The sequence below is a fragment of the Tyto alba genome, unplaced genomic scaffold, assembly GCF_018691265.1.
Source record: "Tyto alba isolate M040663 unplaced genomic scaffold, T.alba_DEE_v4.0 Super-Scaffold_18, whole genome shotgun sequence".
Taxonomy (NCBI): Eukaryota; Metazoa; Chordata; class Aves; order Strigiformes; family Tytonidae; genus Tyto; species Tyto alba.
The window spans coordinates 7,715,835-7,743,499 of NW_024881280.1; the positions used below are offsets into that span (position 1 = coordinate 7,715,835).

At 44.4% G+C, this 27,665-nt stretch overlaps 2 protein-coding genes across 14 annotated transcripts in view; both read left to right on the forward strand.

The window, feature by feature from the left end:
- The window catches only part of LOC104358291 (carbohydrate sulfotransferase 9), a 58,253-nt gene extending 51,111 nt beyond the window's left edge, over positions 1-7,142 (forward strand). For 9 of the 13 annotated variants that reach the window (XM_042791174.1, XM_042791176.1, XM_042791179.1 and 6 more), the window contains one exon: positions 41-7,142. The gene's annotated coding sequence lies outside the window, so the exon portion shown is untranslated. The remainder of the gene's footprint in view (positions 1-40) is intronic. The other 4 variants (XM_032990089.2, XM_042791171.1, XM_042791172.1 and 1 more) reach the window with 4 other exon arrangements.
- A 6,171-nt stretch (positions 7,143-13,313) lies between these two features.
- The window catches only part of ITPKA (inositol-trisphosphate 3-kinase A), a 40,111-nt gene continuing 25,759 nt past the window's right edge, over positions 13,314-27,665 (forward strand). Inside the window, exon 1 of the mRNA XM_042790870.1 lies at positions 13,314-14,206. Coding sequence (XP_042646804.1) covers positions 13,703-14,206 — 504 coding nt within the window. The 5' untranslated portion in view covers positions 13,314-13,702. The remainder of the gene's footprint in view (positions 14,207-27,665) is intronic.

Below are 27,665 nucleotides of genomic sequence, written 5' to 3' on the forward strand. Positions count from 1 at the left end.
CCCACCTCACTTGATTGCATTGTTCTCCTTTTTTTCCCAGGTTCCTTCTTCAGTATTCACCTGAGCTGCGTGTATGGACTCCTGCCAAGTTCCCACAGTTAAGGGCCACCAAGCAGGTGCTGCAGATGCTGACTTAGTCACAGGCTGTTGCCAGGTGCCTGTTGCTGGATGTATTGCAACTATTGTAAGAAGGCTTTTCGTGTGAGAAAGTTGTTCAAGCACCTGCTCCATGAGCGAGATATTTACTACAAGGTGAGATGTGAATGTAAAGTGAAGGACATTTTGACTGCGTTTTCCCCCCTAAAAATAAACTCATCTTCCATTCAGATAGGTTTAGTGGGTAAGGGAGAAAGCTAATTTTGGGATCATCAACATCAAGTCTCAGAGGCCCCTGTTAATTATAAACCAATAGAGACAGGAAACCATCTCTCATGAGGGGTCAACATTCTCTGCAGGGTTAAAATCTGTATACCCCCAGAGGTTTGTTAAGACTTGCTCCCAGCTGTGCCTACATGGTAAAGGATCCCCTTGAGCCTTCTAGCTTTTGATAAGCACGAAAAAGGGGAGCAATGAAGCTGGGAGAGAATCCACCTGATATCTGAACATTAAACAATTGATTCTGGGTCCATCCTGTTCCAGAAAGACAGCACAGGTAAGGAACAAAACCAGGGGAAAAATCAATCAAAATAATATAAATAAAGTACTATCCTGAAGATTTTTGGTATTTAGTGACTGAATAGTACATTTTTTGGTCCTTGTTTTTTAGGTTCCTATCGGGAAGGCTGAGATGATGGGTTTGTTTTTTGGGGGGTCTTACTGCACAGCAACGATTGTTACAGGTGCAGCCCTTTAGGTTTTGTAATTTTAAACAAAGGGTCACAGTGATGCTTTTATTTGTAGTAACATTCTTTGCTGCTGTGTAGAGCCAAACACCCACTTAGCTGTGTACTGTGTCAGAATTTGGATTTGTTCCCTGAGTTCCTGTTGCTGTGGTTTATGCGCCGCGGGACTCTCAAGAGTACCCCGTCTCACTGCTGGCAGCTGGCCGTGCACTACGTGGTAGGCATTTCTTACAGCCCCTGCCAAGGCTTTTCATTCTACTCAGGTTTTGGGGTTTTGTTTGTATCTGAAAGAGGTTTGGCCTCTACATTCTGCAAACTGCAGGTTTAGGACTTGATGAGAATATTTGGTCTCTCTAAAATCATAATAATATACTTCAAAAGTAGCTCTGAAATAGCTGTTTTAACCCCTTATTTAATATGTAACTGTTCTATAAATTCTTTATATAAATTTAAGCCTTGTAGCCTTAGTAAAGACCATGTATGTCAATTCCTGTTTGCATTGCTTTATTTGTTGCCTAATTTGTATTCAGTAAACTTTGGATTTTGTGAGTTTAGCATGTTTTTCTGTCTTTCAGATCAGCACACTGTAGGCAAAGGTGTAATCAGGTCTACCTAAAAGGGTCCATAACTGGGACACACACAACACCCTGCAGGAAAAATTAACAATTTAAATTTATCATTGAAGGAGAAGGTGTCTGTGTTGATTATAATGTTCTTGTGGTGTTTGAAAGGTAAAATATATAAACAAGTCAGTATATCAATGAATACTTCCTGCTCTCTCCCTCAGGATAAGGCATAGCCGACACGTGCATCTCTATCTGAAGGCAAGGAAGGGATGAACAGTTCAGTTATTGGTAATATTTTACAGGGTTGTACTGTAGCACTTCATGTTCCTATCTGACTGTGGAGACTTCCACAGGATGTTCCTCCAGGGTGGGAGACACAGGAACTCTGAAGAACATGCCAACACTTTTTGATACGGTTATGCCTTAGCAAACTGCTTTGGATGCTTACACACCACCACATCAACCTGTCAGAGGAGTGAACACGGCTTACGCTACAGCTATGTATGTGGAGTGCTTTCCACATTTGAATTAAGGCTAAAGAGGACACTGGATCAAAATTTTCCGCTTCCAGGATTAATGCTCTAGTCTGAGAAGAAAAGTAGGACTGCTGTGGCTGTTGAGTTTGGGGAAAATCACAGCCCTTTATCTGTGGGACAGGTGTCCCCTGTGCACACTGACCAGCACAAATGCCTCAAGGGCTGTGAGCTCAGGATTGTCCAGCCTGGGGGTTTCAGGTGGTCACGGGCAGGAGAGAATAACAGACCTTGGAAAATACCTGAGCAGTAATTCAAGCATCTATGAGAATGTATTCATGAAATGCTTTGCTCCAACAATATAGATAAGAGATTAGAAAAACACAGTGCCTTGCACCTGGAAGAGAACTGGGAAGTTTCAGCTGAATCCTCTTACTGGAGTATGCAAGAATCCTTGGGACAGCAGTAAGGGACAGAAATTGTTTGGAACAAGAAGCCTGGGGACTGCAGCCCAACACTTCCGCACCTTGAAGTGATAAACTTCACTAAATAAACTTCACTAAATAAACTTTGCAATAAACAGTGGTTCATTAAGGACTTCTTGTCTCTTGAATTTTGCTCTATAATTAAGCTTACATTCATTTGACCTACCCCTGTCCAAAGGCCTGCAATGCCAGATGCACTGCACTTCCCCTTTTCTACAGCAGTTTTTGGTGGAATTCCTGCAGGTGTTGAAATCAGCATTTAGTGTTTTTTTGTTGTTTGTTTTTTTTTTTTTTTTTTTTTCCACTGATATGTGTAATTGTTAATTCCCCTGCAAAGAAATCTAGACATTTTAGAAAATGGACCTGAAAGTGTCCTTAAGAGACTGTCTGTCCCACGATTTGCTACCTCTCATTTGCTGGCTCCTGGCACCAGAATCCTAGCTCCCTGCTAAAATTCCTGACTTTTACTCAGGGCCTTGCCCAATGCCAGCTGCTGCCTGCAACTGGCAACAAAGCTCTTCACCAGACAGCTTTGCAAGCCATTTTTTTCAGGCTTTGCACACTGGTTATGTTTTGCAGAACTTGTGTTTGTCTTTGACACTCTCCTTTGAATCCTCTCCAGTTCCAGGTGGTCTCCACCTCTCCTGAAGCATGATGCCCAAAGCTGGGTGCAATCCTGTGACGTTACAAGTGCCGCATAGATTGAAAGGATGAAGTCAGGTATGTCACATATTACATTCCTATCTGTACTGGTAAATTCAATGTCACCCTTGTACTAGTGTGTCACCTCTTGTGTTTTTAAGACTGAACCGTGATACTGCATCCAAACATCCCAGGACTCAAGACCTGGATTCTAAGCCATGCTTTTGAACCTGGAGCTGTTCAAACTCCAGCCTCCTATGGACAGACTTTTGGATGGTTTTGGTTTTCGGTTGTTTTGGTTTTTTTTTTTTTTTTTCCTTTTTCTTTTGGCAGCTAGCACCCTTGGAAATTAGGCAGATTTAAACGCCATATGCCTCTGAAGTGAGTAATGGATTATTCATTCAAGTTCCTGTGGGGCCATCTGCCGGTGCAGTGCCGGCCAGGCAAGAGAGGATTGCTCTGGGAGAGGTGCTTGATGGTGGGTGTGTTTCAACTCTGGTTTTTTGACCTAAAGTCTTGTATCTCAAGACTTTTGTGCCTGTTCTTTCTCTCCCTCTGCTCTTTTCCTCCTCTCCTTCTGATTATTCTCCTTTTTCCCTGGAATAAGAATTCAGTTTCAACTTGGCCACTTATGGCTTTCTTGTCCCAGTAATTTGTTCATCAGTTTGCCACAAACCTTCCCCCCTAACTTGCTAAGATGTGAGGACTGTCCAGCTTCTGACACTTGAAATTACCTCGTGCTGCTCCAGCAAGAACTTCGTGTTTCCATGTTACGCTTAGCTTCTTCCATGGTGAAAGACTACTATTTATTTTTTTTTCTTTTTGGCCTTCAACTGGGCAGGAAAATATGGCATTATGGATTTGATTTATCAGCAATCTCGTTAAGCTCCAACTGAACTTTATGATTCAGTGTTATAGAAAAATGAATTATGAAGACAGTTAATTTTCTGTTGCCTACATTTGAAGAGGCATTTTGTGTGCTTTGATTCATCTCTGTTATTGTTTCAGGGAGACATTTATCCATTTGAATATCTCTTTGAATATCCCTTTATGAGTTTGATCTTCAGGTGACAGTCTGAAACACAGGGTGTGGTACGTGGTTATGTATGAACATCTAACCTGCCATTAGGCATTTTCTGTGTAAAGTGCAGCTCAATATCTCTGTTATTAATCTCAGCTAAAATTCTGCTGATGTATTTATGTGATGAAATCTGCAGATAACATTGTTTTCCAGGAATCCATATGCATGTGTACCAAAGGGAAAAGGTTTTAATGAAAATGATCAAAAACTGCCTGTGGGGGAAAAGCAGTTCCTAGAATGAAAATGAAATCCAGCAAACAAACACCTAGACACTTCATATCAGTCTCCCTGTATCACCTCAGCCCAGTGTTTCCATTTCTGAAGGTGCTTATGTCTTCATCAGGCAATTTCTCAAAGTCTTTGACAAGTAATTTGATAGCATTATGAGTGAAATAGGGTTTATTATTCCTCCAACTGATACACAGAAAAAAACCACAAAAACATTAGGTTCTAGTTAATAAATATAATAACTAATTAATAGTCATCCTTACCAACCTTAAAAAACAAAACAAAACAAGCCCAAGCTAAAATCAAAGATTTTTCAAGTTGATAACAACCCCAGTAGGGAAGCAAAGGTCTTGGTCTTCTTGCAATTGCAAGGAGGGTGTGGGGTTTTTCTGCTTCCTGTCTGGTCATCATGCAGCCTTGCAAAATTGTACTTCCCTAAGGCAATAGTGTATTGGATGCATGAGTAAAATACCTTTGACATTTTTCTTTGTTTTGCTGTATTTTTCCCATGTTGTTAAAGACTGTGTTAATAAATTTTTATGCCAGTAAAAGCATGAAGTATTTTTCCCCTAGCACTTTTTCAGGGCTATTTTGTTTATCACTGTTTATTAGGACAAATTGTGCATCTGGTCCCATCGAAAAGAGGAAAGAGTGGAAAGCACCATGAGTTCAAGAGGTTGGAGGAACGCTTGATTGCTGAGCCACCTATGCTGTCCGAGGAATCAGAAGAATGTGCTGAAAGATTGACCACCCCTGGCTTATAATATATTAATGTAGCTGCCTATGAGGAAAAATGGATGCTTTAATCCTGTCTTTAGTGTCTTTTTCCAGCAGTCTGCTGTCTTGGAAAGTGAAACAGAGATGGAAGCCCAAGCTAATGATCCGCAATCTCAGTTTAGTTACTAAAGAGAACTCTTTGTGCTCTTAGAAATGGTGGAAACACCCAAGACAAGTGCCAGATATGAGCTCAGCACACGGACATGGCAGCATTAACTCTTTCAGCAGGGTCCTGGGTAGTTTGTTCATGTACGGAATTGAAGAAACCCATCAGAACAGTGGTGCAGGAAATCTCAGAATTTCTCCACTAGGCTGAAGGAGAAGACAGAGCAATATATATTCTGTTTTGGGAATAATAAAAAAAATAATAATAAAAAGACAGATCTGTGGCCCTAGAGAAGCTAGACCTTCTCGTGGTCCCCATTATTGATTTACTTCAGCAGAAATTGAGAGTTAATATTTCTTTAATGCAAAAACCAGAGATTATTTTCCATTCAGCGTACTACCTGCTTTACTTTCAAGATAATATGAAAAAAAGGTAATTGAATTAAAACTTCATGCACATTACCACAGAAGCAGCTTGGGAAAACCAGACCCTAAGCATACCTTTTACATGTTCTTTTATTGACTTTTTATACTGGCTTACTCTTGCAACATTTGCTGCAATAGCCTGTCCATCGTGACTGGTTATGCAGCATCGATGGTTATGTCACGCTTGTGTCAGCAGCATCATTATGGCTCCAGTGCTACCACTGCTTGGCTGGTTAAGAATCTCATCGGACCCTTTCCAGAGGCATCCCTAGCAGCAGTAGTTCTGGGGGCTTCTGGATGGCGGCAGACTACGAGTTCTCTGAGGACAGAACCACTGATGTCACCTGGGCACGAAGCTTCGCCTCGGTTTTAAAACCCGCTTTGGTACCAGCAGCCTTACAAAGCCCGGCACTAGCGGAGCGAGGCACCCACAGCTTGCGTGGAAGGCCGGTGGCTGGAGCCCACGGGTGGCAGGAGCCCACGGGTGGCGGGGGCCGTGGGGGGGGGGGAGCTGTCCGTGGTACTGGAGCACAGGCCGTCCCACGGCGGCGCTGACGTCAGCAGGGCGGTTGGTAAACGTCCTTCTCGCGTCACAGTCCGATTGTGCTGTTCTGGGTGAATTTCAGCCATCGCTCCTCTGCCTGGCAGGTGTAGGGTGGACCCGAGGAAGCCGTTACTGCGGCGTGCTCCTTTGCAAGGCTCGCTGCTGAAGGCACGCGCCAGAGGGGTAGTGAAACCCCTCTGAAGACAGGGACAGTCAGCAAGCACTTCTATTAGTGATAAACTTGTTCCTGTGACTTCAAGTAAAGCAAGCATGTGCAAGTACTTCTCAAAGGCAAGTAAACTAAAAGCACGCAAATATTTAATTTTATGAAACAACAACTAAAGCCCCAAACGTTTCCTGAACATTCTTGAAAATTATTTTAATTTTTATTCTGTCTTGTATTTCTATTGTTATTCTATATTTCAGATGATTCCAGAGGACAAATAACCAAGTCTTGTGACTAAAAATCCCTGTCAAGTTCTTCATCATACTGTGATTTGGTCTACAGAACTGGGAAAATGTGTGCCAACAGGCATGCTGGGCATAGGCAGGAAAAAGAGAGCATTGTTATAGACAGATTGGTCATGCCAAACAGCACCTATATATCCTAAAAAAACCTCTAAAAAACATCCTGAGTAATTTTTCACAAGTACAGTCTAGACCTTTACATTAAACCCAAGCTGCTTGCTCATTGCTTAGTAACTACTCCTGCTTACCTTTTCCTTAAAATACACTCATATGGCACCATTAATATCACTACAGTGTCTATGACTTTTCAGGATGTATTTGTTTTTTAGTGCAGCACTGGCAAATGAACCAGCAAAGCAAACTCTGTGGACAAATAAATATTTAACATACTAAACCTCCTCCCCACCCCCCAGCTATTCAACTGTTCAGTGAGAAGTTTTAAGAGTTTTCCAGAAATCTCCTTCTTGAAAAGGGAAATAAAAGCCTGTGACTGTTGGGATATAAACTTTTGACCATATTTGTGTAGTAACATCCTTCATTAAAAAGACTATTTCAATTCAGCTACCATGCCAGATTCAACAAATACTACCAGTGATGGTTTCTGTAGAAAACATTAGATTCTGCTTTAATCTCTTTTAAAATAGAAACTAGTTATTTCAGACTTTCAGTTTCTCCATAATCTGCAGGTTTTTTTTATAATTTATACTTTTAAACATCTTAAAAGTGAAATGGCTTCTTGCTGAGATGTCTTTTAGTCTCTTCTGATAGAGAACTGTGATTTGTTCTTTAAGTACACACCCAGATTGCAGGGTGAACAGGTGAAATTAAACTTCCAAAAAGTCTGTCTGTATACGCAAGGAGACACAGCCTGCTCTTCTTTACACTATTATAAACCAGGAGTAAATCCACTGACTTTAATGTAAGCATCACTGTAAGAACAGGCAAATATGTCCTGGTGTTCTGTGGGGCTACAAACGGCTAGCCAAAAATAACACTGTGCTTACTTAAGGCGTAAAGTTAATAAGTGGTTTCACTGGAGTAATTAACTTTCAGTTAAATCTTTATACTGAAGTTCTCACAGTCAGCTCACGGGGAACTATGAGGAACGTGGTTGTTAGGGGGAAGTGTTACCTGCAATCATCTCAAACACATGACAGCAAAACTTCTTCTTGCTTTGTTACGACATTTTTTGTGTGGAATTTTTGCTAAAATGACAGTCGTGGAAGATGAATCTCTTATTTAAGCCAAGTACAGGCAAAACACAAGTATGAGAGTATCTCAGATTCTCTTTTATGAAGCTGCAGGCACTTTGAGGAGGGAGCCCACAATTCACACGCCAAACTAACAACCTGCAGCCAGTGATGCTGCTACCTGGCTGCTCCTTTCAGCACACGCTTCCCACCATGGAATACCCCCTTCTTCACCCCCATTTGATTCTCTACCCTGGATCTGTTGGGCCTCAGGCCACCAGTAAGAGTGCGAGGGAGAAAAGCAGTGGTGACAGGCTGAGAGAGAAGTGGGAATAAAGGGCCTTACTCTTCCACTTTCACAAGAAAGAACAGCAGCTACCTGCAGCATGAGATGGGGCAGATATGGGAGAAAATCAGTAGTGACAGGCTGAGAGAGAAGTGGGAATAAAGGGCCTTACTCTTCCACTTTCACAAGAAAGAACAGCAGCTACCTGCAGCATGAGATGGGGCAGATATGGGAGAAAAGTGGGTTTTCTCCCACATATTTTCCCCTCTGTTGCGACCTGCCCTCTCTTCACCTCCTGTGTAGCTCTTACTCTCCATAGTACTTCCCTACCCCTCTCTGTAGAGTAACCCTACGCTCTACATACCAGCAGACCATGGTGAGTTATTTTGGCAGCAGGGGTGCTGTGTACACACCTTCCTTCCCCCTGCCCTTATCCTCGTGTCTTTTCTCACTGTCGTGGCTGTCACCTTATGGTCTCAAACACTTGCAACCCCTTTTCCCAGGGGCCAGTGGCATCTGACTGTGCTTGAGGTATGTTGTCTCCCCCACTTACTCCCCCTCTAGCATCTGAGAATGGGAGGTAGCTGAATAGTTTGATTCAGGCTTATGACTTGGAAATGTAATTTTAATGCCAGCCACGAGGGGACCTTCAGAGTTTATTTTCTCTTTCCTGCATGTTCATCTGATCCATACACAGATCTATACAACTGTGCTCACTTCCACCAAAATACTACATCTCCCTCCTAGCTGAGGATCTGCTCAAATCCCAGTATCTCCTGCTAAAGTCAACTGCCATATGCTTGGAATCTGCATCCAACTTTACTGCACTGTTTAAACCCAACGGCATCTTTCCTGCGTTTCCCTAGCAGCTTTGGATTCCCCTTTCAGGTCATCAACTTTCCATAGCCTCTGGGTCGCTCAGGAGTAACACTACAGGGTACTAGCAGCTGAGCTCACAGCAGGGCTGAGGAATGGAAAAAGTGATTCCTACATGTGCTGATCCACAGGTTCTGGGCCAGAGATCCAGTGCAGGGGACAGCTGAAGCGTTGTCTGTGTCACTGCATATCTTAATAATCCAGCCACAGTATGATTTTAAAAATTGCTGCCTGAGCTACAGCTATGCCACTTCTTAGGTAAAAGCAGATCCCTAAATATTTTTTTCATATGGCATTCATTGAGCAGATGTCCAGAGTTGATATCAAAAAGAGTCCAAGTCTTGCACAGAGAAAATTGGCAAAGAACCTACAAAAAATTAATCTGAAAACTAAAGAGCTCCCATTTATTGCAGCAATTGCATATAACCCAACATATAACCTGGGTTTGGAGTCTCATTCTCCTCTTGCATGCAGTAGCTATACACCTGGATAATTTGATCTGGTTATGCTCTATGACCGAAAAAGAGGATGTGACTCTAACAGGCACTAACTTGCTCACTTAATCTAGTGAGCAGCAAAGAAAGAGCAACCCAAGTGCCCAGGTGGGTGCCCGGCTGGTTTGTAGTTGGTGGCTGGCCAGTGAGGCTGCCTGCCCCGCCAGCTACACCAGCCCACGACCTGCTCCACTCCCACCTTCTCTGGGAGGAGAAGCACCATCTTGCCGCAGAGCTGCTCCTGCCGGGAAGTCAGCTCACCCCTCGCCTGTCTTTTTTGTTTTCTGGGTGGAGCCGGGATCTTCATTTCAGACACCAGGGGGAACCTCAGCCTCAGCCATGACAGGCCTGGGGCGAGGTGGGATCTCCCTGAGGACCCACCAGCTTTCAGGCCCATGTCTTCAAGCTCTGAAAAAGGGCCTTCCTAGATGAAAACGCACCCATCTTTTTTCTCTCCTCCAGTTATATCCTGAAAGAGATACTATAGCCACTTAGAAACGTTATCTTGCTTCTATCTCCTGCATCCAAGAGAGACAGGTGAATCGCAACTCTCAATTACTTTTCAGCTTTTCTTGGGTCATGCTCAGGTTGGAATTGAAGGACATGGTTTTCTCAGCTGTCACGCCCTAAGCCCTTTGAGAAGTCTCATGTGGGCAACTGAGTATTTTGTATGTGCTAAGAAGGCCAAGTTAAACCCAAGGCTCCCCTCTAGGTCCTATTTAAACTGTTTTCTATGTGAAATCTTTCATGTTTGTTAGAAGTGTCCATAGCATCTTCTTTGCCATCGTATTGTCAAGACTTAGACACCCAATGGGAATGCAAACTGAAAGGAAGTAAAAATAAACAATATGTTAATGATAACTATGTTTAGAAAGGGATTTCATGGGAATTAAATAGTCCTCTTTTTTTTTTTTTTTTTTTTCTTTTTCTAATATAAATAAAGGCAGAAAGTTCTTTTTGTAGCAGGAGTGTGTGAAATGTGAAACTCCAGCAGTGAGAAGCGATTACTGATATGAATCAGAATGACTGCGATAAACAAAACTCTTCACCCCTGGAGATGGGAACGTGATCTGGTGGTTACAGTGGCAGGGAGCAAATCTGAAGCAGCCATTTCTGCCCCTGACTCACTGCATGTCTGTAGTCAACTCGTGTGCTGTCTGTACATCAGTTTACTCATCTGTAAAATAGGGACACACATATCTGTATCTTATCAGATCCAGCTCTTGCCAAGCACCATTAATATGCAGGATTTCACAAGTGGAAAGTACAAGTCATTACCACTTCGCTGGGAGATGAGCACCACTCCTTTTATTAAAACAGTTGTACACTTACAAGTTAAAGTGGTGTTACCCAATGGACTGAGGAATCTCTTTATTCTCTTAGTAGGGTTGAAAGACTCTGAGTTAAATCTTACACAAATGTCAGACATCAGTAGCTCTCTAAAACTGATATGATAAAAAAGCAGTCAGCTAAAAGTGTCTAATCTTATCCAACCAATCACCACTAACTGATATTACTAAAATGACATTTTTCTATTTTTATGCCTGTATTCATTTATTAAATGTATTGCATATATTTTGTTTCTATCTCCACTAGTTGCAATTAAAACCTTTAAAATTATAACCGAGCTATTAAGTAATCTTAGCCTTTTGTGGAGTGAATTGGTGGTCTCAGAACAACTGCTAAGGTTAAGGTTTCCTAAATAAGGAAATCTTTTAAATAAGGTTTCCTAATCATAGACCACACATAATCCTGTAATTGCAGAATCAGCAGAGCAACGGCTAAAAGAGGCTAGAAACCCAACTGTCCTTCCATGTGCAGCAAGGCTCCCTGAAGAGTTCCCGTTTGGCCTGTCAAAGCTCGCACTTAACCTCTCTTCCGTGAATAAACTCTCTTTCTGTCTTGCTTGTCTGCAGACGGAAGCCACCACAGCTACACAGATCAGCTAAACAGATCCAAACTGTGTGTGTGCCATCTTGGATACCCATTTAAAACTGGCCTCTGCGTTTTCTGCTCTAACTATAAATTTATCATTCTGAATCTTCTTATAAAACCATCAATTACAAAATCATGCTTTTGATGAAACTGTTATGACTTTAGGTATATATTAGGCCTAATCAGTCTTCATGTTTTGACACTGCCTTTCTGCACTATAAAATCTGAAACTAATTACAAAGTTAACAATAAAAGCGGTGACTGTATCTTCTTTCAGTCTTACGGTCTACCATGAAGGAATACCCTCCCTTGGTTTTCTCTCTGTTGGTGAAAAGCTGCACTGCCATCCACCTTCTTCTGCACTTTGCTGCTAGTGCCTTTACATAATTTGGCGGTAGCTGTCACCTCTGCCTCACCCGCCACATCCACCTTGGCAGCTCCTCGGGAGAACTCCCACAACTCCTTCTACACAAAGGTCTAAATCCACCACAAGACTTGGCCATTTAAGCTGGAAATTCAGACTATCCAAATTCCTGGCTAGGCACCACCTAATTCTAGAAAAGCATCTGAAAACGCCTGAATTTTTATTTATGAAGTTCCCCGGCTGCCTTTCTGTCTGCTCCCGGGCATTTGCAAGCTGTGGGCTCTGTGTGCGGCACGGCAGTTGCCTCAGAAGGCATGTCGTGCGGTGCCTGTCGAAACAGGCTTTTTCAACGACTGCCTGCTAGATTGGGCTGTACAACAGTCCACTGCAAACGAATAATGTGAACGAATCGAGGCAGGTTAACCAATTATCGAAAGTATCTGAGGGCCGAGGAGTCGCAGCCGCGGCTGGGCCTGCACCGCGTTCCGTGCTGGGCGAGCACGGTCCCTGTTGCAAGGAGCTCACAGCCCAAGTCCCCGGCAGGAGACAACAGATGGCGAGAGACAGATGGGAGAGTACAAGGAAACAATGAGATAAATGAGCAAAAACTAAGTTGAAGACTTCAGCATTCGGTTCCAAAATTATTAATTTACTAAGCATCTCAGCTGATGTAACCCTACGGTAGGACGCCTTTCCTGTTCCAAAGGTCTCAGTAGCTACGGTTACAGCACACGCTGCAGCCCAGCTTGGGTTGCATTTTAGGTGAAGAGTGGGAGTTAAGCAGGCAGGGAGCACCGAGGCGGGGGGTGTTATTTGCTGTAAATCCATTCCGTGAAGGGGGCTGGGGTATCTCAGCAACCCGGGGCTTAAGGGAACACTGATTAAGCACAGCTCAGCAGGTAAAGCGCTGACGGGCGGAAAATTCGGGTTTCGCAGGCGGAGGGCTGTGCCCTGCAGCCTCCGCCCCAGTCAGGCGAGCCTGGTCGCAAACCGCCGGAGGATGTTCCACGCGAGACGTGAAACCTGACCCCCGCCGCCGGCGGGAACCCCCACCCCCCCACAGCCGCCCGCCGCGGAGCGCGGCCCACGCACCGCGCGGTGGGGCTGACTCCGCGGGCCCCTCACAGCACGGGGGGGGGGGGGGGGGGGGCTGCCTCACTCAGAGGGTCGCTCACCCACAACCAGCCAGTGCCAGTCCCCCCCGGGGGAGGGGGGGTGACGGGGTGCGCCGAGGTCCCCGCCGTGGCAGCCCGGCCACCGGGACCGGGCAGCGCCCGCCGAGGCGGGACGAGGAGGGAACAGATCACACACGGACCCCAGCCCGCCGCGGGGAGCCCTGAGGCAGAGGGGTGAAAATCCCAGGAGGGCGTCCCAAGCCGCTTTACCCCCCCCCCCCCCCCGCCCGCGCCGAGCTGGGTTGGTCCGCGCCGCCCCTCACGGCCCGCGCGCGGCCGGGGCGCTCCCGCGCTGCGCAGCCGCCGTGCCCGGGCGGCCGTTCGGCGGCGCGAGGCGGCGGCCGTTGGAGGTAAGGCGGGAGGCGGCGGTGAGGGGCGCGGAGCGGAGCCGGAGTCCCGCCGGGACACCCCGAGGCCGCTCCCCGGGGGCCGCCTCAGGGAAAGCGAAACTAAAACGGGCGGAGGAGAAAGCGGCGGGGAAGGGGCTGGGGCTCCCCGCGGCGGCGCGCGCTCCTCCCCTCAGCGCCGGGGCGGAGCGGGGCGGGCGGGCTCAGCGCGCCCCCATGGCCCTGGCGCCGGGTCAGCGGGCACGGTAGCCGCCGGCGGCCGTGGCCGCAGGTGAGTCAGAGCTTCCCGCGGAGGGCGGGCTGGAGATGAGCCTCGCCGCCGGGCTGCGGCCAGCGGCCGGAGACTGAGCCACAAAGAAGTTTCGCCGCCGACAGCGGCGGCGGCGCGGCGCTCCCCCATGCATGCCCCCGGCCGCCGGCCCTGGGGCGCTCCCCGGCAGGCGCCCGGCGCCGACCGCGCCATGGAGCCCCGCGCCGGGCTGCACAGCAGCCCGGACCTCAGCCGGGCCAAGCGGCTGAGCGTGGGGGAGCTCCGCTCCCTCTTCGAGGCTCGCTGCGCCGCCGTCGCCGCCGCCGCCGCCCGGCAGCTGCCCGACCCGGCGAAGCGGGGCTGCCGGCCCCCCAACGGGGTGCTGCCGCCCGTCATCCCCCGCCTCACCGTCACCGCCGAGGAGAACGAGGAGGCGCAGGGCAGCCCCCAGGCGCAACCGCCGGCCCCGGAGAGCGGCTGGCTGAGGACGGGCAGCTCGCTGCATCTGCAGTCCCGCAGGCTTTCCACCTCCTCGCTCTCCTCCACCGGCTCCTCGTCCCTCCTGGAAGACTCGGAGGACGACGTGCTGAGCGACACGGAGGGCAGGAGCCAGGGCATCGTGCAGCTGGAGCACGGCGAGGACACCAACCAGGTAGGGGGGACGCGGGGGGAGGGGGATGGGGGAGCGCTGGGTGCCCCCCCGGCTGCCTCGGGGTCCCCTGGCGCTCCCGTTTGGAGTGAGGTTGCCGTGACCCGGCTCCGCGCAAACTCCGGGAAACTCCTGCCGTGGGGCCAGCAGCGGTGCGGGACGGTATACAGGCTGCTGCGCCTGTTTGAAAAACGCTGCTGCTGCACGTTGGCTCTTGTAAAACTCGGCCAGGTGCGCGCTGTTTCCTTTCTGCTGTGAAATTGTGCTTGATGTCTCAAGAATATGGGGGGACCTATTTTGTGCGTAAGTTTGTTTTTTTTTTTTTTTTTTTTTTGTTTCTCCAGTCTCCTGTATCAGATCTTCAAAATAAAATTTTTCCAGGCATTTACCAGCAGGTATTTTTTGTCTCTTCCAATCCTGGAGTCTGTGGTTGTCATTTTTTGATCTGCTTCTTGCTGTGAGCATGACAGGAGTTGGGGAGGAGCTTGGAATGGGTAGAATGCATGCTTTTGTCCATTCTGGCAGTAACACATTCTTCTCAGTAAATCCCCTCTGTAATTTGGCAGCTTTCATCCATGAGGTGCACTTTTAAAGGCATATAGTTAGATGCTTTGTCATGATCTTTAATATCTATGTACGTGACTCCTTATAGTATGCTTCTTGGGGTTTTGTAACTGAAATATGTTGCTTTAGCAAATTGCCCCTTCTACCCTTATTGAGACCACAACTTAAATTGTTGTTCTGCTGCCAGCTCAAAGGCACTGAATTGTTTTCAAGCAGAACATATGTTTTGAAAAAATGTATGAGCAAGAAGTAATGCAACTTGTAGGTGATACCTCCAGCTGGACTTTTCTCATGGTAATTGTGGGTTTACTACTTTAGAGGACACATAGTACAGGAGCTAGAATGCTGTGTACAGTATCAGTTTTGTTTGCATCGACTTGTGGCCTGGTTTTAGAACAGAAAAAAAAAAAAAAAACAAACCAAAACCAAAACGTTTTGTACTTTGTCATATTGCATGTCAAGAAACCAATAATAATACTATTTAATTTGTACTTTTGATCCTGAGATAGTAGTTGTTTCCCCTACGCACCAGTTTCTGCTGTTTTGCTTTCTTTTCTAAAATATATGCTATGCTAGTGGGGATTTTGTGAAAGTAGCAGAATAATAGAAATTAGAGATGGAAAAGCACTATAGGATCATTTGACTCAATATCCCTGCTATTGCAGTGGGCTGTGTGCGTGGTTAATAGGGAACAAGAATTTAGTGCTAACACTTCAGCAACACAGAGAACTCTGAGATGGCATTATGTCATCTGGTTAACTTGTCTGTGAATATGGACTGAAGTAAAACTGATTCTTCAGGCGAGAAGTCTTGCTACCTCTAAGGTTTTGCTAATACATCTCTGAAGTAATTGGTATTGTATGCAAGATTGAGTCCGAAATCATTAATTAGAGCTGTATCCTTCCCTGTAGCCTGACACGTGTATCTAAAACATACAGTGTAAGTGGATGGGAGTGGTATTCCTTTCTTATAAATTACTTGAAGTTTCTAGGCACTGCAAAATTGAAAAAGGCTTTTGTCACCTTTTAATTACAAGAAAATAAAATTTTGAAAGTAAAAAAGGTTGTCTTTAACAGTGACTTTATAAACTAAAAACAGCGATGTTATAAATGTTTTAAACTCCGAGAGAATGTCCTGTTCGTTCAGGTGCGTGGGAAGTTGAGAACTTTAATAGTGTTATGAGAATCCAACTTTTGAAAAAGTTTTTTCATGTTTTCCAAGTTTAGTGCAGCTGCAGGGTTTTTTTAATGTCTCATTGGTAAAGTAAGTATTCACTCAACTGGTAAATATTCCAGGGTTTTAAAGGCTAAGTTACTTTTCTGTACCTGCAGCGTAGGGGAAGATGCGACAAACTGCCCACCAAGAGCCTGCCTTCTGACTGATGTTCTTTATCTCATTATCGCTTCTGTGGCAAGTTGGCAAACCAGAGCTGGGGCTGGCACCTAGGACTCTAAACCAGCACAACTGAGTATTGCCAACTTCATGACGCTTCTTAATAAATTAAACGGGCCAAATCTTTCATCTGCATGATGCGTGCGCATGGAGTTCATCCCTCCCTCCCTTGCTGCATTGCCCACTGAGAGCTCGAATCCCAGGAATCTGCTGTTTTCCCTGTGGTCAGGCCCGCTGCCCTTCATCGCTGGTGCTTGCTGGTACCTGGAGGTGACCAGGACAGGCTTGTTCTTGTGTTTGACCTCTTTCAGTACCGGACAACACTGTGATACTAGCAATGCCTGCGCTCGGCTGCCCGGTCACGGTCCTTACAGACGCTGTTTCTTTGCTGAAGCAGTGAGCAGGTAGAACGTCAGAGAAGGAGCCTGTGCTTTGAACCTCTGTGGGTTCAACTTTACAGGATGTGTCCTTTCTACTCATTGATCTTGAGGCAGGATGAATAAGTGTGTGTTAGAATGGAGGGCTGTTCTCAGAGTGGAACACAAAGGATAGAGACTTTTCTGAAGGAAATTGAAATTAGAGGTCAGCCAAACTTGCTGTTTTCTAACTCATGGGTAATTGTGACATTTTAAAATTTCCCTTGTATTGGAATTTCCTTAGACTTTTCTTTGGAAATGTTAGAAATTAATTTGGAGCCTGGCACCTTATGACTAAGCTTGGGCCAGTGCTCAGAGGACTGCCGGACTGTCAAGCTTACCAGACTCCCCAGTGCCTACCAGGGACGTTGGAAACTTGCCCAGGTCTTCAACAGCGGGAGCAGAAGTTCTGATAATATTCCTGTTATCAGGGCTTCAAGGCTTCCATCTGTAGACCCAGGAACTTGAGACCTAAGCTGGAGAAGGCTCTCCCAGACCTCTTGGCTGGAGGCCTCTTGAGTGTTGACCTGGAAATCAAGATGCAGTTGGGACTTTGAAGTATTGTGGGCTCTCAGGCTACCTGTGCAGGCCCGTGTGAGAGACGGGAAACTCTGGAGCCCTTCCTCTGTGTACAGGGCTTGCCACCGTGGAGTTATTAGGCCTTAAATCCTGAGATGCTAAGCCTGGGAGCGCTGTCCCTGCCTGTGCCCCTTGGAGGACGGTCCCCCCTGGCAGCTCACTAGGCAAACAGAGAGCTCTTCAAGAGCACGAGTGATTCAGTTAAGCGTTTCACAGAGCATTCTGGGTTGGATGAGTTGGCACATCATGACAAGGCTAAGTTTTTGTTTCTTACTGAGCTCGGTATGTGGGCATGTCCCTGGAGTGTCGGGGCCCCGGGTGGGGCAAGCAAATACCTGGGGACTGGTGACTGACAGTTACAGTACAGTCCCAGCCTGGCTCAGCCGCGACAAACGCTGGTCACATCCTGGCAGGCCTACCTTTTGGAGAAGCTCTGTGGGTGGTGTTCCAGTTCCTCGGCACAAGTTCTGCATTTCATTTTGCAGCAATTAACAGGGGCTTTGGAAACTGGACTGCCCTGGCTTTCCTGGAGGAAGACCCCTTCAGCAGTGAAGAGTTGGAAGTGTGAGAGAAGCCTCTTCTGCTGCTGTCCTGTTAGCTGAACTTGTGGTTCTGTGAAAACCAATTGTGCATAGCTGTGCTAATGTAATTTGCATAACGCTATAGCTGGAGCTTAACAAATCTTGGCAGTTAACTTAGTAAAAAGTTATTGGTTATTTTTTAAATAGCCAATTGACAAAATTGATTTTTACCCTATGACAACAGTTAACATTCCTGCCTTCTCTTGCATTTAAATGGGAAGTGTACTTTTCTACCCTTGCTTCACGCCATCTGGGAAGTGTGTATACACAGTTGCATCTTGCAGTGAAAGCACCAGTGGTCCATTTATAGTAATGGAGAGAGTGCAAGAGTTATATATTTTTGTCTTCGTTCTGTGAGTGAGCAATTTTAAGAAATATGTAAGTCTGGTTAGCACCTTCTTTGTTGGGACAGAGACTTCACAGAGAATAAACACCATGACAGTGTACAGCAGCCTCTTGTCCTCTTCATAGGAGAATGCTATTTAACTAGATAGAAACATGCCAAATAAATCTACTCGTTCTCATAACTGTGACCTGTCATTCCAAATTCCTAGATCTGTAACCATGAGAACAGCTGACAGCTTGCTAGAGAAAAAGCAGTTCAGATCTTGCTTGCAATGATACCAGTTCAGCAACTTCGGGGGATCGCCATTAGTGAGGCTTCTTTGGTTTCACTGATCTTCTTACCATTATTTTTCATAATACTGTGCACCTTAAAATGGAGAAATGCATAGAGAGGCACACACACTTAATAAATGCAGACCAAAAGTTTCAACTACTTTGGCTCAGGGGTGGGTTACATAAGCTAATGCAGTAGAATAGAATTGTTATTTTTAAATGAAGAATGGGAATGAAGGGATGACATAAGTAAGACTGTTAATGGGTTTTTAGCCTACTTTCCAAAGGAAAGAAAGCTTGTGTAATCACTCTATCAATTCCATTTTAACAACTTCAGTAGATTTCAGCCAAATTTGGCAGTGGCATAGACATCTCAAAAGTTTCTTCAAGAGCTCTTTAAAGTTCCACACAGATCACCTTCTGGGTGGAAGAGAGCAAACCAACATAAGCCTGTATCTTTTCTTCTCTAGGGGAGAGGGTGCACGATGAGTTCCACAGTTGTCTTCTGTTTTGCTTACTAACTAGCAAATTGGCATGTTCATACTGGCTGGTCAATCAGGGCTTATGTGCTTGAGCCAGCCACAGCAGGTAGTGTCTCCTGTCCTCTGGGGAATTAGGAGAAAGTATGGGAGGGAGCATGCAGTGCTGTGAGCTGGTGAGCTTAGGGAATGTGGAAGGCACTTGTTGAGGGACATGGAGGAAATTCTGGGGGATGTGGAAATGTGACAGGGATTGGAGGTTTTTTGGCACAAGCTGCTGGAGGACAGCGACAAGCTATAGGTACTTGGATAAGGGTGCAGGACAGTAGATATCAGTCAAGTAGAAATCAGGCTTCATAGTTTATTGCTCATGGAACAACTACTTTTAATGGAATACATTTCATGGTTCTAAAAAGTGCTGATTTATAATAAGTCTGTATACTGAAATCTTTCTATTATATACTGAACAACTGTGAGGTGAGCAGCAGTAGAGTTTGTTCCACACTCCCACATTGCACAATTATTGGGCCAAAACTCTGAATCAGGAGCCTTCTCTCAGTTTGAGGATGGTTTCTTCTCCACTGTACACTCAAGTGGTGGAGTATATCGAAACACGAGCAGTATCAGTTTTGGTGGTGACTGTTTATTAGTAATGTGGATTCTTGTCTAGTAGGAAATGAGTTAGCTCTTACCAAATCAGTTGAGAGAGAGGGAATTACATTTTCTATCAGTTAAGAGTTTCTGAACCTGGATATATCTGAAATGGTGACTTAGAGGTTACAAAATTCTTCTCTTTTTGAATCTGTTTCCCTCTGATAGTTTTCGCTTTTTGTTTGTTAAAGGACATGTTGCTTGAGTGTACAGTTTAAAATTGAGAAGAGCTCTCTATTTTTCTTCTGGACCTGTTGGATTAGGTATGCTATAGAAGTTTCTTTATATGTGCACCTCTATAGTTCAAACCTTCTTGTAATTCTTACTGCATCTGGAAAGAAGTAACAGCGACTTCTTATAATCAGGTGATGCACTCATATTTAAAGAGGGCATACCTAAGCAGATTTTTCTCAAGCTACCATCAACTCAGCAGAGCTAAAAACTTAGTTGTGAAACCCCATGCCAGTCTCAAAAAGAATAAGGGTAGTGGCTGAAGCAGTAGTTTGGAAATTTTGCATGTCTTTATATTTTTGGGTTCTGACACTCAGCCCATTAGTCTAGTTTGAGGGTGAACATTTTTTTAATTGAATGCGTGGTGGTTAACAGACAAAAATAGCTTCTCAACTCCCATTTAAGGTCTATTATCAATGGAATGTGTTAAAGTGAATCAGTTTGATTAAATGCTCACAATGTGATGTAATTTAATACAGCTAATATTTCTGGAAGCTGAGGATGCACATTATTTTTATGTGGTAGGTAGCTGTTTTGTTTTGCAGTGGCTGAGAGAACTAAAGGTCATCATACTACATTTTGTGGTGATTATCTATAAAATGTGATGGCAGAAAAAGTAATATTATCCTTGCACATCTTGGAAGGGAAAAGTGATCTTGTCTTATGTACAGCAGCAGTCAAGTCACTGTCTGTCTCTTTTAACTTCTCTGTCAATGTAGTTTTTGCAAAGAAAGGGGGCTGAGGCAGAAAGAATTGTCTTGTCAGTCCATGTTAATTTGGATCTTGCATAGCGTAGGTTTAGATTGCATTTTTTAAATGCTCTTCTCAACCTTCTCTACCAACAGTTCTTCCTCTAAAAAGCTCCTGACTTGGGCAAGATGGTGTTGTCTGTCCATATCATAGCATACCTGGGGAAAAATATCATAGGAAAAAAAAAATAAAAGCACGCGTTAGTTCCCATTAGCTCATTCTGAGCAAAACCATAGGAAAGGGGGAGAGGCTACATGTTCATCCAGTGTCAGACTAGCAAACTCATTGATGTATTCTCTCTATTGCTTAACTGATCCATTCCTGTCGGTAATGGAGAATGCTTTCTGTGATAACACATAGCTAGCAGCACTTGGGTGGGTTTTTGTATCGATAAACGCTAAGCTTCCTACAAAGGATGACATTTTCCTTTACATTCCAAAACATGGAAGTGCAAGACAAATGCTATAGAAACCTACCCTGAACCCGTCAGGCCTGGCTATTATTGCCTGTTACCAAACCATCTCTTCCTTGGCAAGCTTGGGAAGAAGTTAGCCAAAGACCAATTGGCAAATCATTTGAAGCATTATCATAGGCCTGGCATGATCCAGATTTAGAGCTCAGGACAGAATCTCCAAGCCAGTTGGTGACTATAGCAAGTATGACACAGACGCTGCTTTGTGGGAGCTTGGCATTAACCCAGAATCCAGGAACACTCCTTATCTACAAGCTGAAATATCCAAGTAAGGTGGTGCAGTGAATACAAACTCTTCAAACTATTTACCTCAGCCCGCCGATACCACCTTTATTTTACTCACCTTCACATCTGCCATTCTGCATCAGCCCTCTGACCTCATTTATACTTGAGCCACATTGATATCAGAGGTGTGGTTACAGGTGATAAAGAAGTGGTATAGATACATGTTATGTCTGCATGTAACTGGCACTGAAATGTGTATGATTCATCAGTCCACTAAGTGATTACCTGTTTAACAGGAAACTGGGATGTTGCAGAACTGTTTAAGAAAGCTAGTGGCAATGGCACAGTTTGTGTGATGTATCAGAGGAGAGTGCAAACTGCTGTAGTCTTCATGCAACTTTGATAGGATCAGGGTAATTTCTTGGTAAATTACACTGAGCTCTGCATAGAAAGAGAATGCCTTTGTTTTCCAGTGATGGTAGGAAATCATCTTTCAGTGTAGCTGCTTCTTCCCCCTGGTCTCTGCCACATCCTGACATAAAATGATCTGGTCTTAGCCAGAGCTGCCTTCACTACTCTGGGCTGCTAGAGAGAACACAGCTTGCTTTGTGCCTTAGCAATTTTCAAGCAGCTCTGTATAGTTGAGAACACTGCAGTGGTTCTTCTCAGCGACATTTGCTGTGGACAGCATGTAATTTCTGTGCTCTACTTTCTTTGCTCTCTGTGGTGGAGAGCTGGATCAAATGTGTGTTTCTACTTCTCACCTTTAAGGTGCTGGTGTTTGTTAAAGTCTGTATGTAGTGCGTACAAGGGATTGATGGAGCTCAGCTGGGAAGGGTGTGTTTAGCCATTGAACTCTTCAGAGGCAGAAGACGAGCTTAAAGAGGCTCAGCTGTGCACCTGGGTTTGCCCCATATAAGAGGCCCATCTCTGCCTGGGCCCCAGAGCCTCTCCCAGCACAGCACAGGCATGTTACCCTGGCCAGCTCGTGCTTTGGAAAGGAAGGGAGGCTGAAGCAACCCTGTCACACATCAGTGCCTTCTACCACCAGAATGTGTTCATGTGCTCTGAAGTCACCACCTCTGCCGAAAATCTTCCAAGATCCCCAGAGCCTGTGGCACAGGTACTTGTTTTCTCTTGTGCTTTCTAATGACCAGCCTTATGGGCAGATGCGTTACAGCAGGGAGCTGTGTGATTCTAATGCAGCCTAGACAAGAGCAAAACTTTGGAGGGACTAAGGAGGTAAGAGGGTTGTGACAGATACAGGTAAACAGGAGGGGAGTGATTTGGAATGGTTGAGAGCATCACTGGAAATACAAGGGCAAAGACTAGACAGAAGATCAAAACTTAATGGGCAAGCAGGCTATTGCTTTAAAAATTAAGGAAAATAAATTCTCAAAAAAAAAACACATCAGGAGAACGTGAGACAACCGTAATAAGAAATCATCACTCAATCAAGCATTGAAAATACATGAAATAAAAGAACTAAAGTGACTGCAGTGTATACATATTAGTATTCTACAATCTTTAATTACAAGCAGGCATAGTACTTGATGCACAGAATGCATAACTCTCAACTAATAAGCGGCTGTTTTGTATTTCTGACCAACTCAAAGGACAACTTACAGTTGCAGATGCCATGTGTTGCAGGACCTCTGTTCCTTCGTAGATAAGTCTGCAGAAAATCAGGCAGGTCACAGGAAGAGAAAGGTTGCCTTCCTGATTTAATGCTGCTGAATGCTGATGTGGAAAACTGCTTGCCTTTCACAGCGTCCTTGGGAGAGACTAGGCAAGTTAGTTATACAGACTTCCGACATGGCCACTAATTGTATTTTTCCTCATTCTTCTATTGACTGACTTGAGAGTATGGGTTTTACTAGCAGAAATGCTGAACATTTGTACCTGCACCCAAAGTTAATGGGAGCTGTTCTACAGTATTGTATAACACTAAGTACTGGGAAAAGCAAAAATGGACGCCTCAGATTGGACTTTCAAAATTAGTGGGTACTTCTCATATTAGCCTATCTCCAGTATTTTCCCTGTAAGATATGAATAAAACAATTTGCCTAACAGAGATTGTGAAAACAAATTAATTAAAATCTAGAAAGTGCTCTACTACTGCAGTGATGGCTCTCTTAAAACTACCACACAACTCAGTAACTATGTTTACAGTAGACTTCCAGTAAGTGAAGTAAAAACAGTAAAGCCAATGAGGACAGAATAAGAAAAAAAGATGCTTTTTATAGAATTGAGAATTGCTTGTTTACACTGAATGAATAGGAACTACAATATGTTATTATATAATTAAAGACTATAGACTGTATCATAAGGGATGCAGAAAAGGGTATGCATTGCCATAAAGAAGGTAACTTACGTTTGCACCAAAAACTTAAATTCTGAGAATTTAACTTCTGAGTATTCTGTTCTACATTTAAGACATTATTAGAGTTCCAGTGCAAGCGTAATTCTGCATCTGAACAAGTTCAGGTAGGGGAAGGTGCTGATGTGTGATAGAGGTGTCCCTTTTCAAAGCACAGGCAGGCCCAGGTAATGGGCCTGTGTGGTGCTGGGAGAGGCTCTGGGGCCCAGGCAGAGATGGGGCACACCTGGGTGCACAGCTGAGCCTCCTTGAGCTTCTCTCCTGCCTCTGAAGAGTGGAACGGCTGAACACACCCTTCCCAGCTGAGCTCCATCACTCCCTTGTATGTGCTGTGCCCAGCAATATCTGCAGAAGGTAACTCTTAAACACTAATGAGTGTCTACTGCAAATGGACTCAAAGTTCTTACAGCTTGCTAGTTTTGTTCAGGTTGACTTCTGCTCTTCTTGTGTCTTGGTGCTTCTTTGAAAACTCTCTTGTTGCCAAATTTCATGCTTCTTCCACAAAATTCAAAGTTAAAAAGTTTTTCAGACAAGTCGTCAGAAATTTGGTGATGGGATCAATATGTAGCTTTTTCTAGCCTTGGAAACAGCTGAATTGTTCAGCCTGAAGCAAGCGGTTTTTACCCTTCTTTGAGGTGAGTAACTTAGAGCAATTCTCAGGAAGATGAGACACCCAGAAACAGAAGGACTTCTTGTGCATTGGTACTTTAGTGGCTGTACAGGAAATTTGGGTTTTGAGACCCTGATCTTCTGAAAGAGGCAGAGGTAGAGCAAGTCATAAAAGGTGGCCTCTGTTTTTCTCCATCGCTGTATGCTTATGTGATGCAGTGATAAAAAGGATAAAAATCTGTGAACAGTGTTTGTGCGTGCAGATTGGCTGTTTGTTATCTTTTGCGGGGTTTGAGTGGGTTGTTGGCTAAGTGCACTTGACCTGAATGTTCTAATCACGATAAGCTCTGCTTGCTGTGGGCTCTCTTCTCAGCCGTTCCCACCCATGCACGTTCTGCAGGAACAGTGGTGCCAGTTCCATGAAGGGTCAGCTTTGTTCAGAGGAGAAAGTAATCTGAAGAAACTAGGAAACCTTCCTACGCTCCAGCTTTTACTTTTCATGGTGCAAAATGCAGAGTGTCAGAATTTTGGCTGATAATTGGATACAGTTTGTATTGTCTTGCTCTGTGGAATTTAGGCAAGGAACTTTTTTGCCTTCATTGTACTAATGCAGGAGTAAGCAGTTAAATCCCGAGGTACTCAATTCGGGACAGATCCTGCTATTCTGTTGAAAATCCCATGAGAGTATGTTAAAGTCAAGATTTCTAGCTTCCAAGTGCTTTTGCCTATCACTTACTCATGATGCCACCATGACTACCAAAGGCATTCAGTAGAAAAAAACCACTGAAGCCGTGTTTTAAATATGTTAGGAAGAAGTGAATTGCTGGAGTTATCTCTGGCCTTATGATCTGCATGGATCTGGGCACTAATCAGGCCTTTGTAAGAGTTTCATGACTTGCTTTTCCAAAGTTTATAGAAAGAGCGAAGAGAACACGTGACTGCCTGCTTTCAGCAATGGGACCAGGGAGGGAGGAAGTCCTGTGCTATCTAATTGCCCTGTGCTTGTTAATCACTACACCAACAGTCACCATGTCTTCTTCCAGCAGTAGGACTGGCTGATGTCCTGTGCATGGTTTCCCGTTGCAATATTAAAACTGGAGTGACAGAAAACTAACAATCATTTTTCCATCCCTCTTTATCCATTGGGATTTTCTGCATTATCTCTAGAAATATGTCCTCTCCCATTGCCATAGTTGTGTATCTTGATCCCAGTCTGCCTTTTCAGTCCTCTGTTTGCGTAGGCAGCAATCCTGTCTGGGACAGGGGATGGCTGTAGGATGAATGTAGCCAAGTCACCAGTTTTTTTTTTTTTTTTTACATTGCGTGCTTCAAGAAAAAGAGCAGACAGGGTAGCAAAATCAGTCTTGGCTTGTGAAGTAATTTCTCTGCATGACTTGTTCCCCTGTGTGCAGCATAAGCCATAAACCACCTGCGAATGACATTTCAAATGTCTGTCTCTCTTTGTCTGCTCAGTCCTGGTGTATTGGTGTTGGTCACTCTTACATTCTGCTACCTCTGTCCAATCTGGCATAGAGGCTGCTGCTTGCTCCGTATTTCGGGAGGCTGGTGTAGGTGGCTGTGCAGGCTACGGGAGTGTGGCTTGCAGTTCTGTTGCTAGGAGCCAACAGTATGAAATTCTTTAAAAGTTTTATGGGTTTTTTTGGTCTCTTTTACTATGAAATAGAAGTTTTGGTAGATAAGTGGTCTAAATATAAACTACACTGTGTTTATTTTATTTTATTTTTAGGTGGGTTTGCATCTTAATAATTGGCAATTGATGTTTGTGCTTCTAAAAAGGTGGGATCTCCAGGATCTTGATTGTAAACACATTTGTTTACCTTCAGGGCAGAGGAAACATACTCTGCACAACACATTCACTATTGTTCAAACGCCTACAACTCTTCAGGAAGGCAGATGCCTTGTTTCAGTTTCAGTCTTTCGTTGAGTCACTCCTGCTTATGTAAGGTCTGAATTTGCCTCTCTCTTAAGGCTACATTATGGAAATTAAAATCTTGAATAATCCCTTGTCTGCTGGGACTACCTGCTTCTGATACGGAGGAGGAATTCAACTCGCCTTTCTTGTGTTCTGTTAACAGAAATTCTCTTTTGATCCTGTAGTTTTGCTCAAGGGAGAAGTCATCTTTTCTCTGGATTCCTCACATAGTTCCTTGTGCTGTCTTGAGGCAGGAAGAGTTTCTCTAATCTTAGGTTTGCTCCAAAAACAAACAACTACCTCAAAATCCAGAAGGCCCTCTCACTCCTTTGGGGGAAGGTGAAGGCTCCCTATTTTCATTTGATTCCCGGTTTCACCATCATTGCTATGTTCCATTTATGGGCTCCCATCCTGTCTGGGACACACTGGCCTCACTTGTTCTGTTCTGATGCTAACCCAAATAGGAGTGTGGTTTTTGTTTTATTAAAAAAAAAAAAATCCTTTCAACACAGTGGTTTGGAATAATCTCGCAGTTACTAAGTTGAAGCTCATAGTTATTAAAGTGGTTGCTGAAGGATGTGGCTTTCCCCTAGGTAAATACCACACCCTGAAAAATAGCAGTGCCTATCACATGTTGACACTTGCATTCCATTGCAATGGGTGGGCCGTATTTGAACAGTGGCATACCTGATAGGTGAAGCAGTAACTGCTTATGCTTCTTTAGAGGAAAATGGAGATGTGAGTTTGGAGGAGACAAAGGAGGAAAGGAGAGACACAGCGCTGCACTTTGTCTTGTGATAGATAAGAAGAGCAGATGGCAAACTGTTTCCAGTGTATGTCTGATCTGTTTTTTACATGACATATTTTTAGACTCTAATAATCTTTTTCACTTAACACTAGATTGCTGCTTACTTGAGTACTTGAATGTCTTATTTGAGTGCCTCTAATTTACTTTACAAACGTTAATTACTTAAATTGTTCACTGGTGTTTTGAAGTGGAGCTATTGCAGCCTGCAGCTGAGAGAACCAGAGCAGAAAAAGGGCATGTGTCTGGACCTAGATCTTGTACTGAAGCACTGGAGTTTGCTCAGATCTTTTGCAAATGGGTGTCCGACATTTTAAGATGCTAGAAGCTGAATTATCATGGTAGGAAAGAAAAAACTTCAGTAAGTACATTCTAAAAATAAATACATGTCAGTAACCTTTTTATATGTATGTGCCTGTGTACTTGCATATGTACAGTAACTTCAGAAATCCTGATTCGCGTACAAGTGTTGGTCAGAGGGGCTTAATTTTTTAAATTAATGTTTTAATACTTCTTAGGAAATAGAAATAAAGCACAGAAAGGGATCATGTAACTTTCTTCACTGTCCTGCAGGATGTAAGTATCTTTCGACCACTGATGGTGAACCATCTTGGTGCTTGTGACTAGAACTCCTTTAAAAGTATTGTGACTCATCTGCACTGGGATCAGCCCAGTTCTGTCTTGGTGGCAGGTGTCCCCTGTGACTGAGCTAGACTCTGATTTTACAGACATTTGTCAAGACTGTATGAAAACTCACTGATAACATAGAAAGCCCTT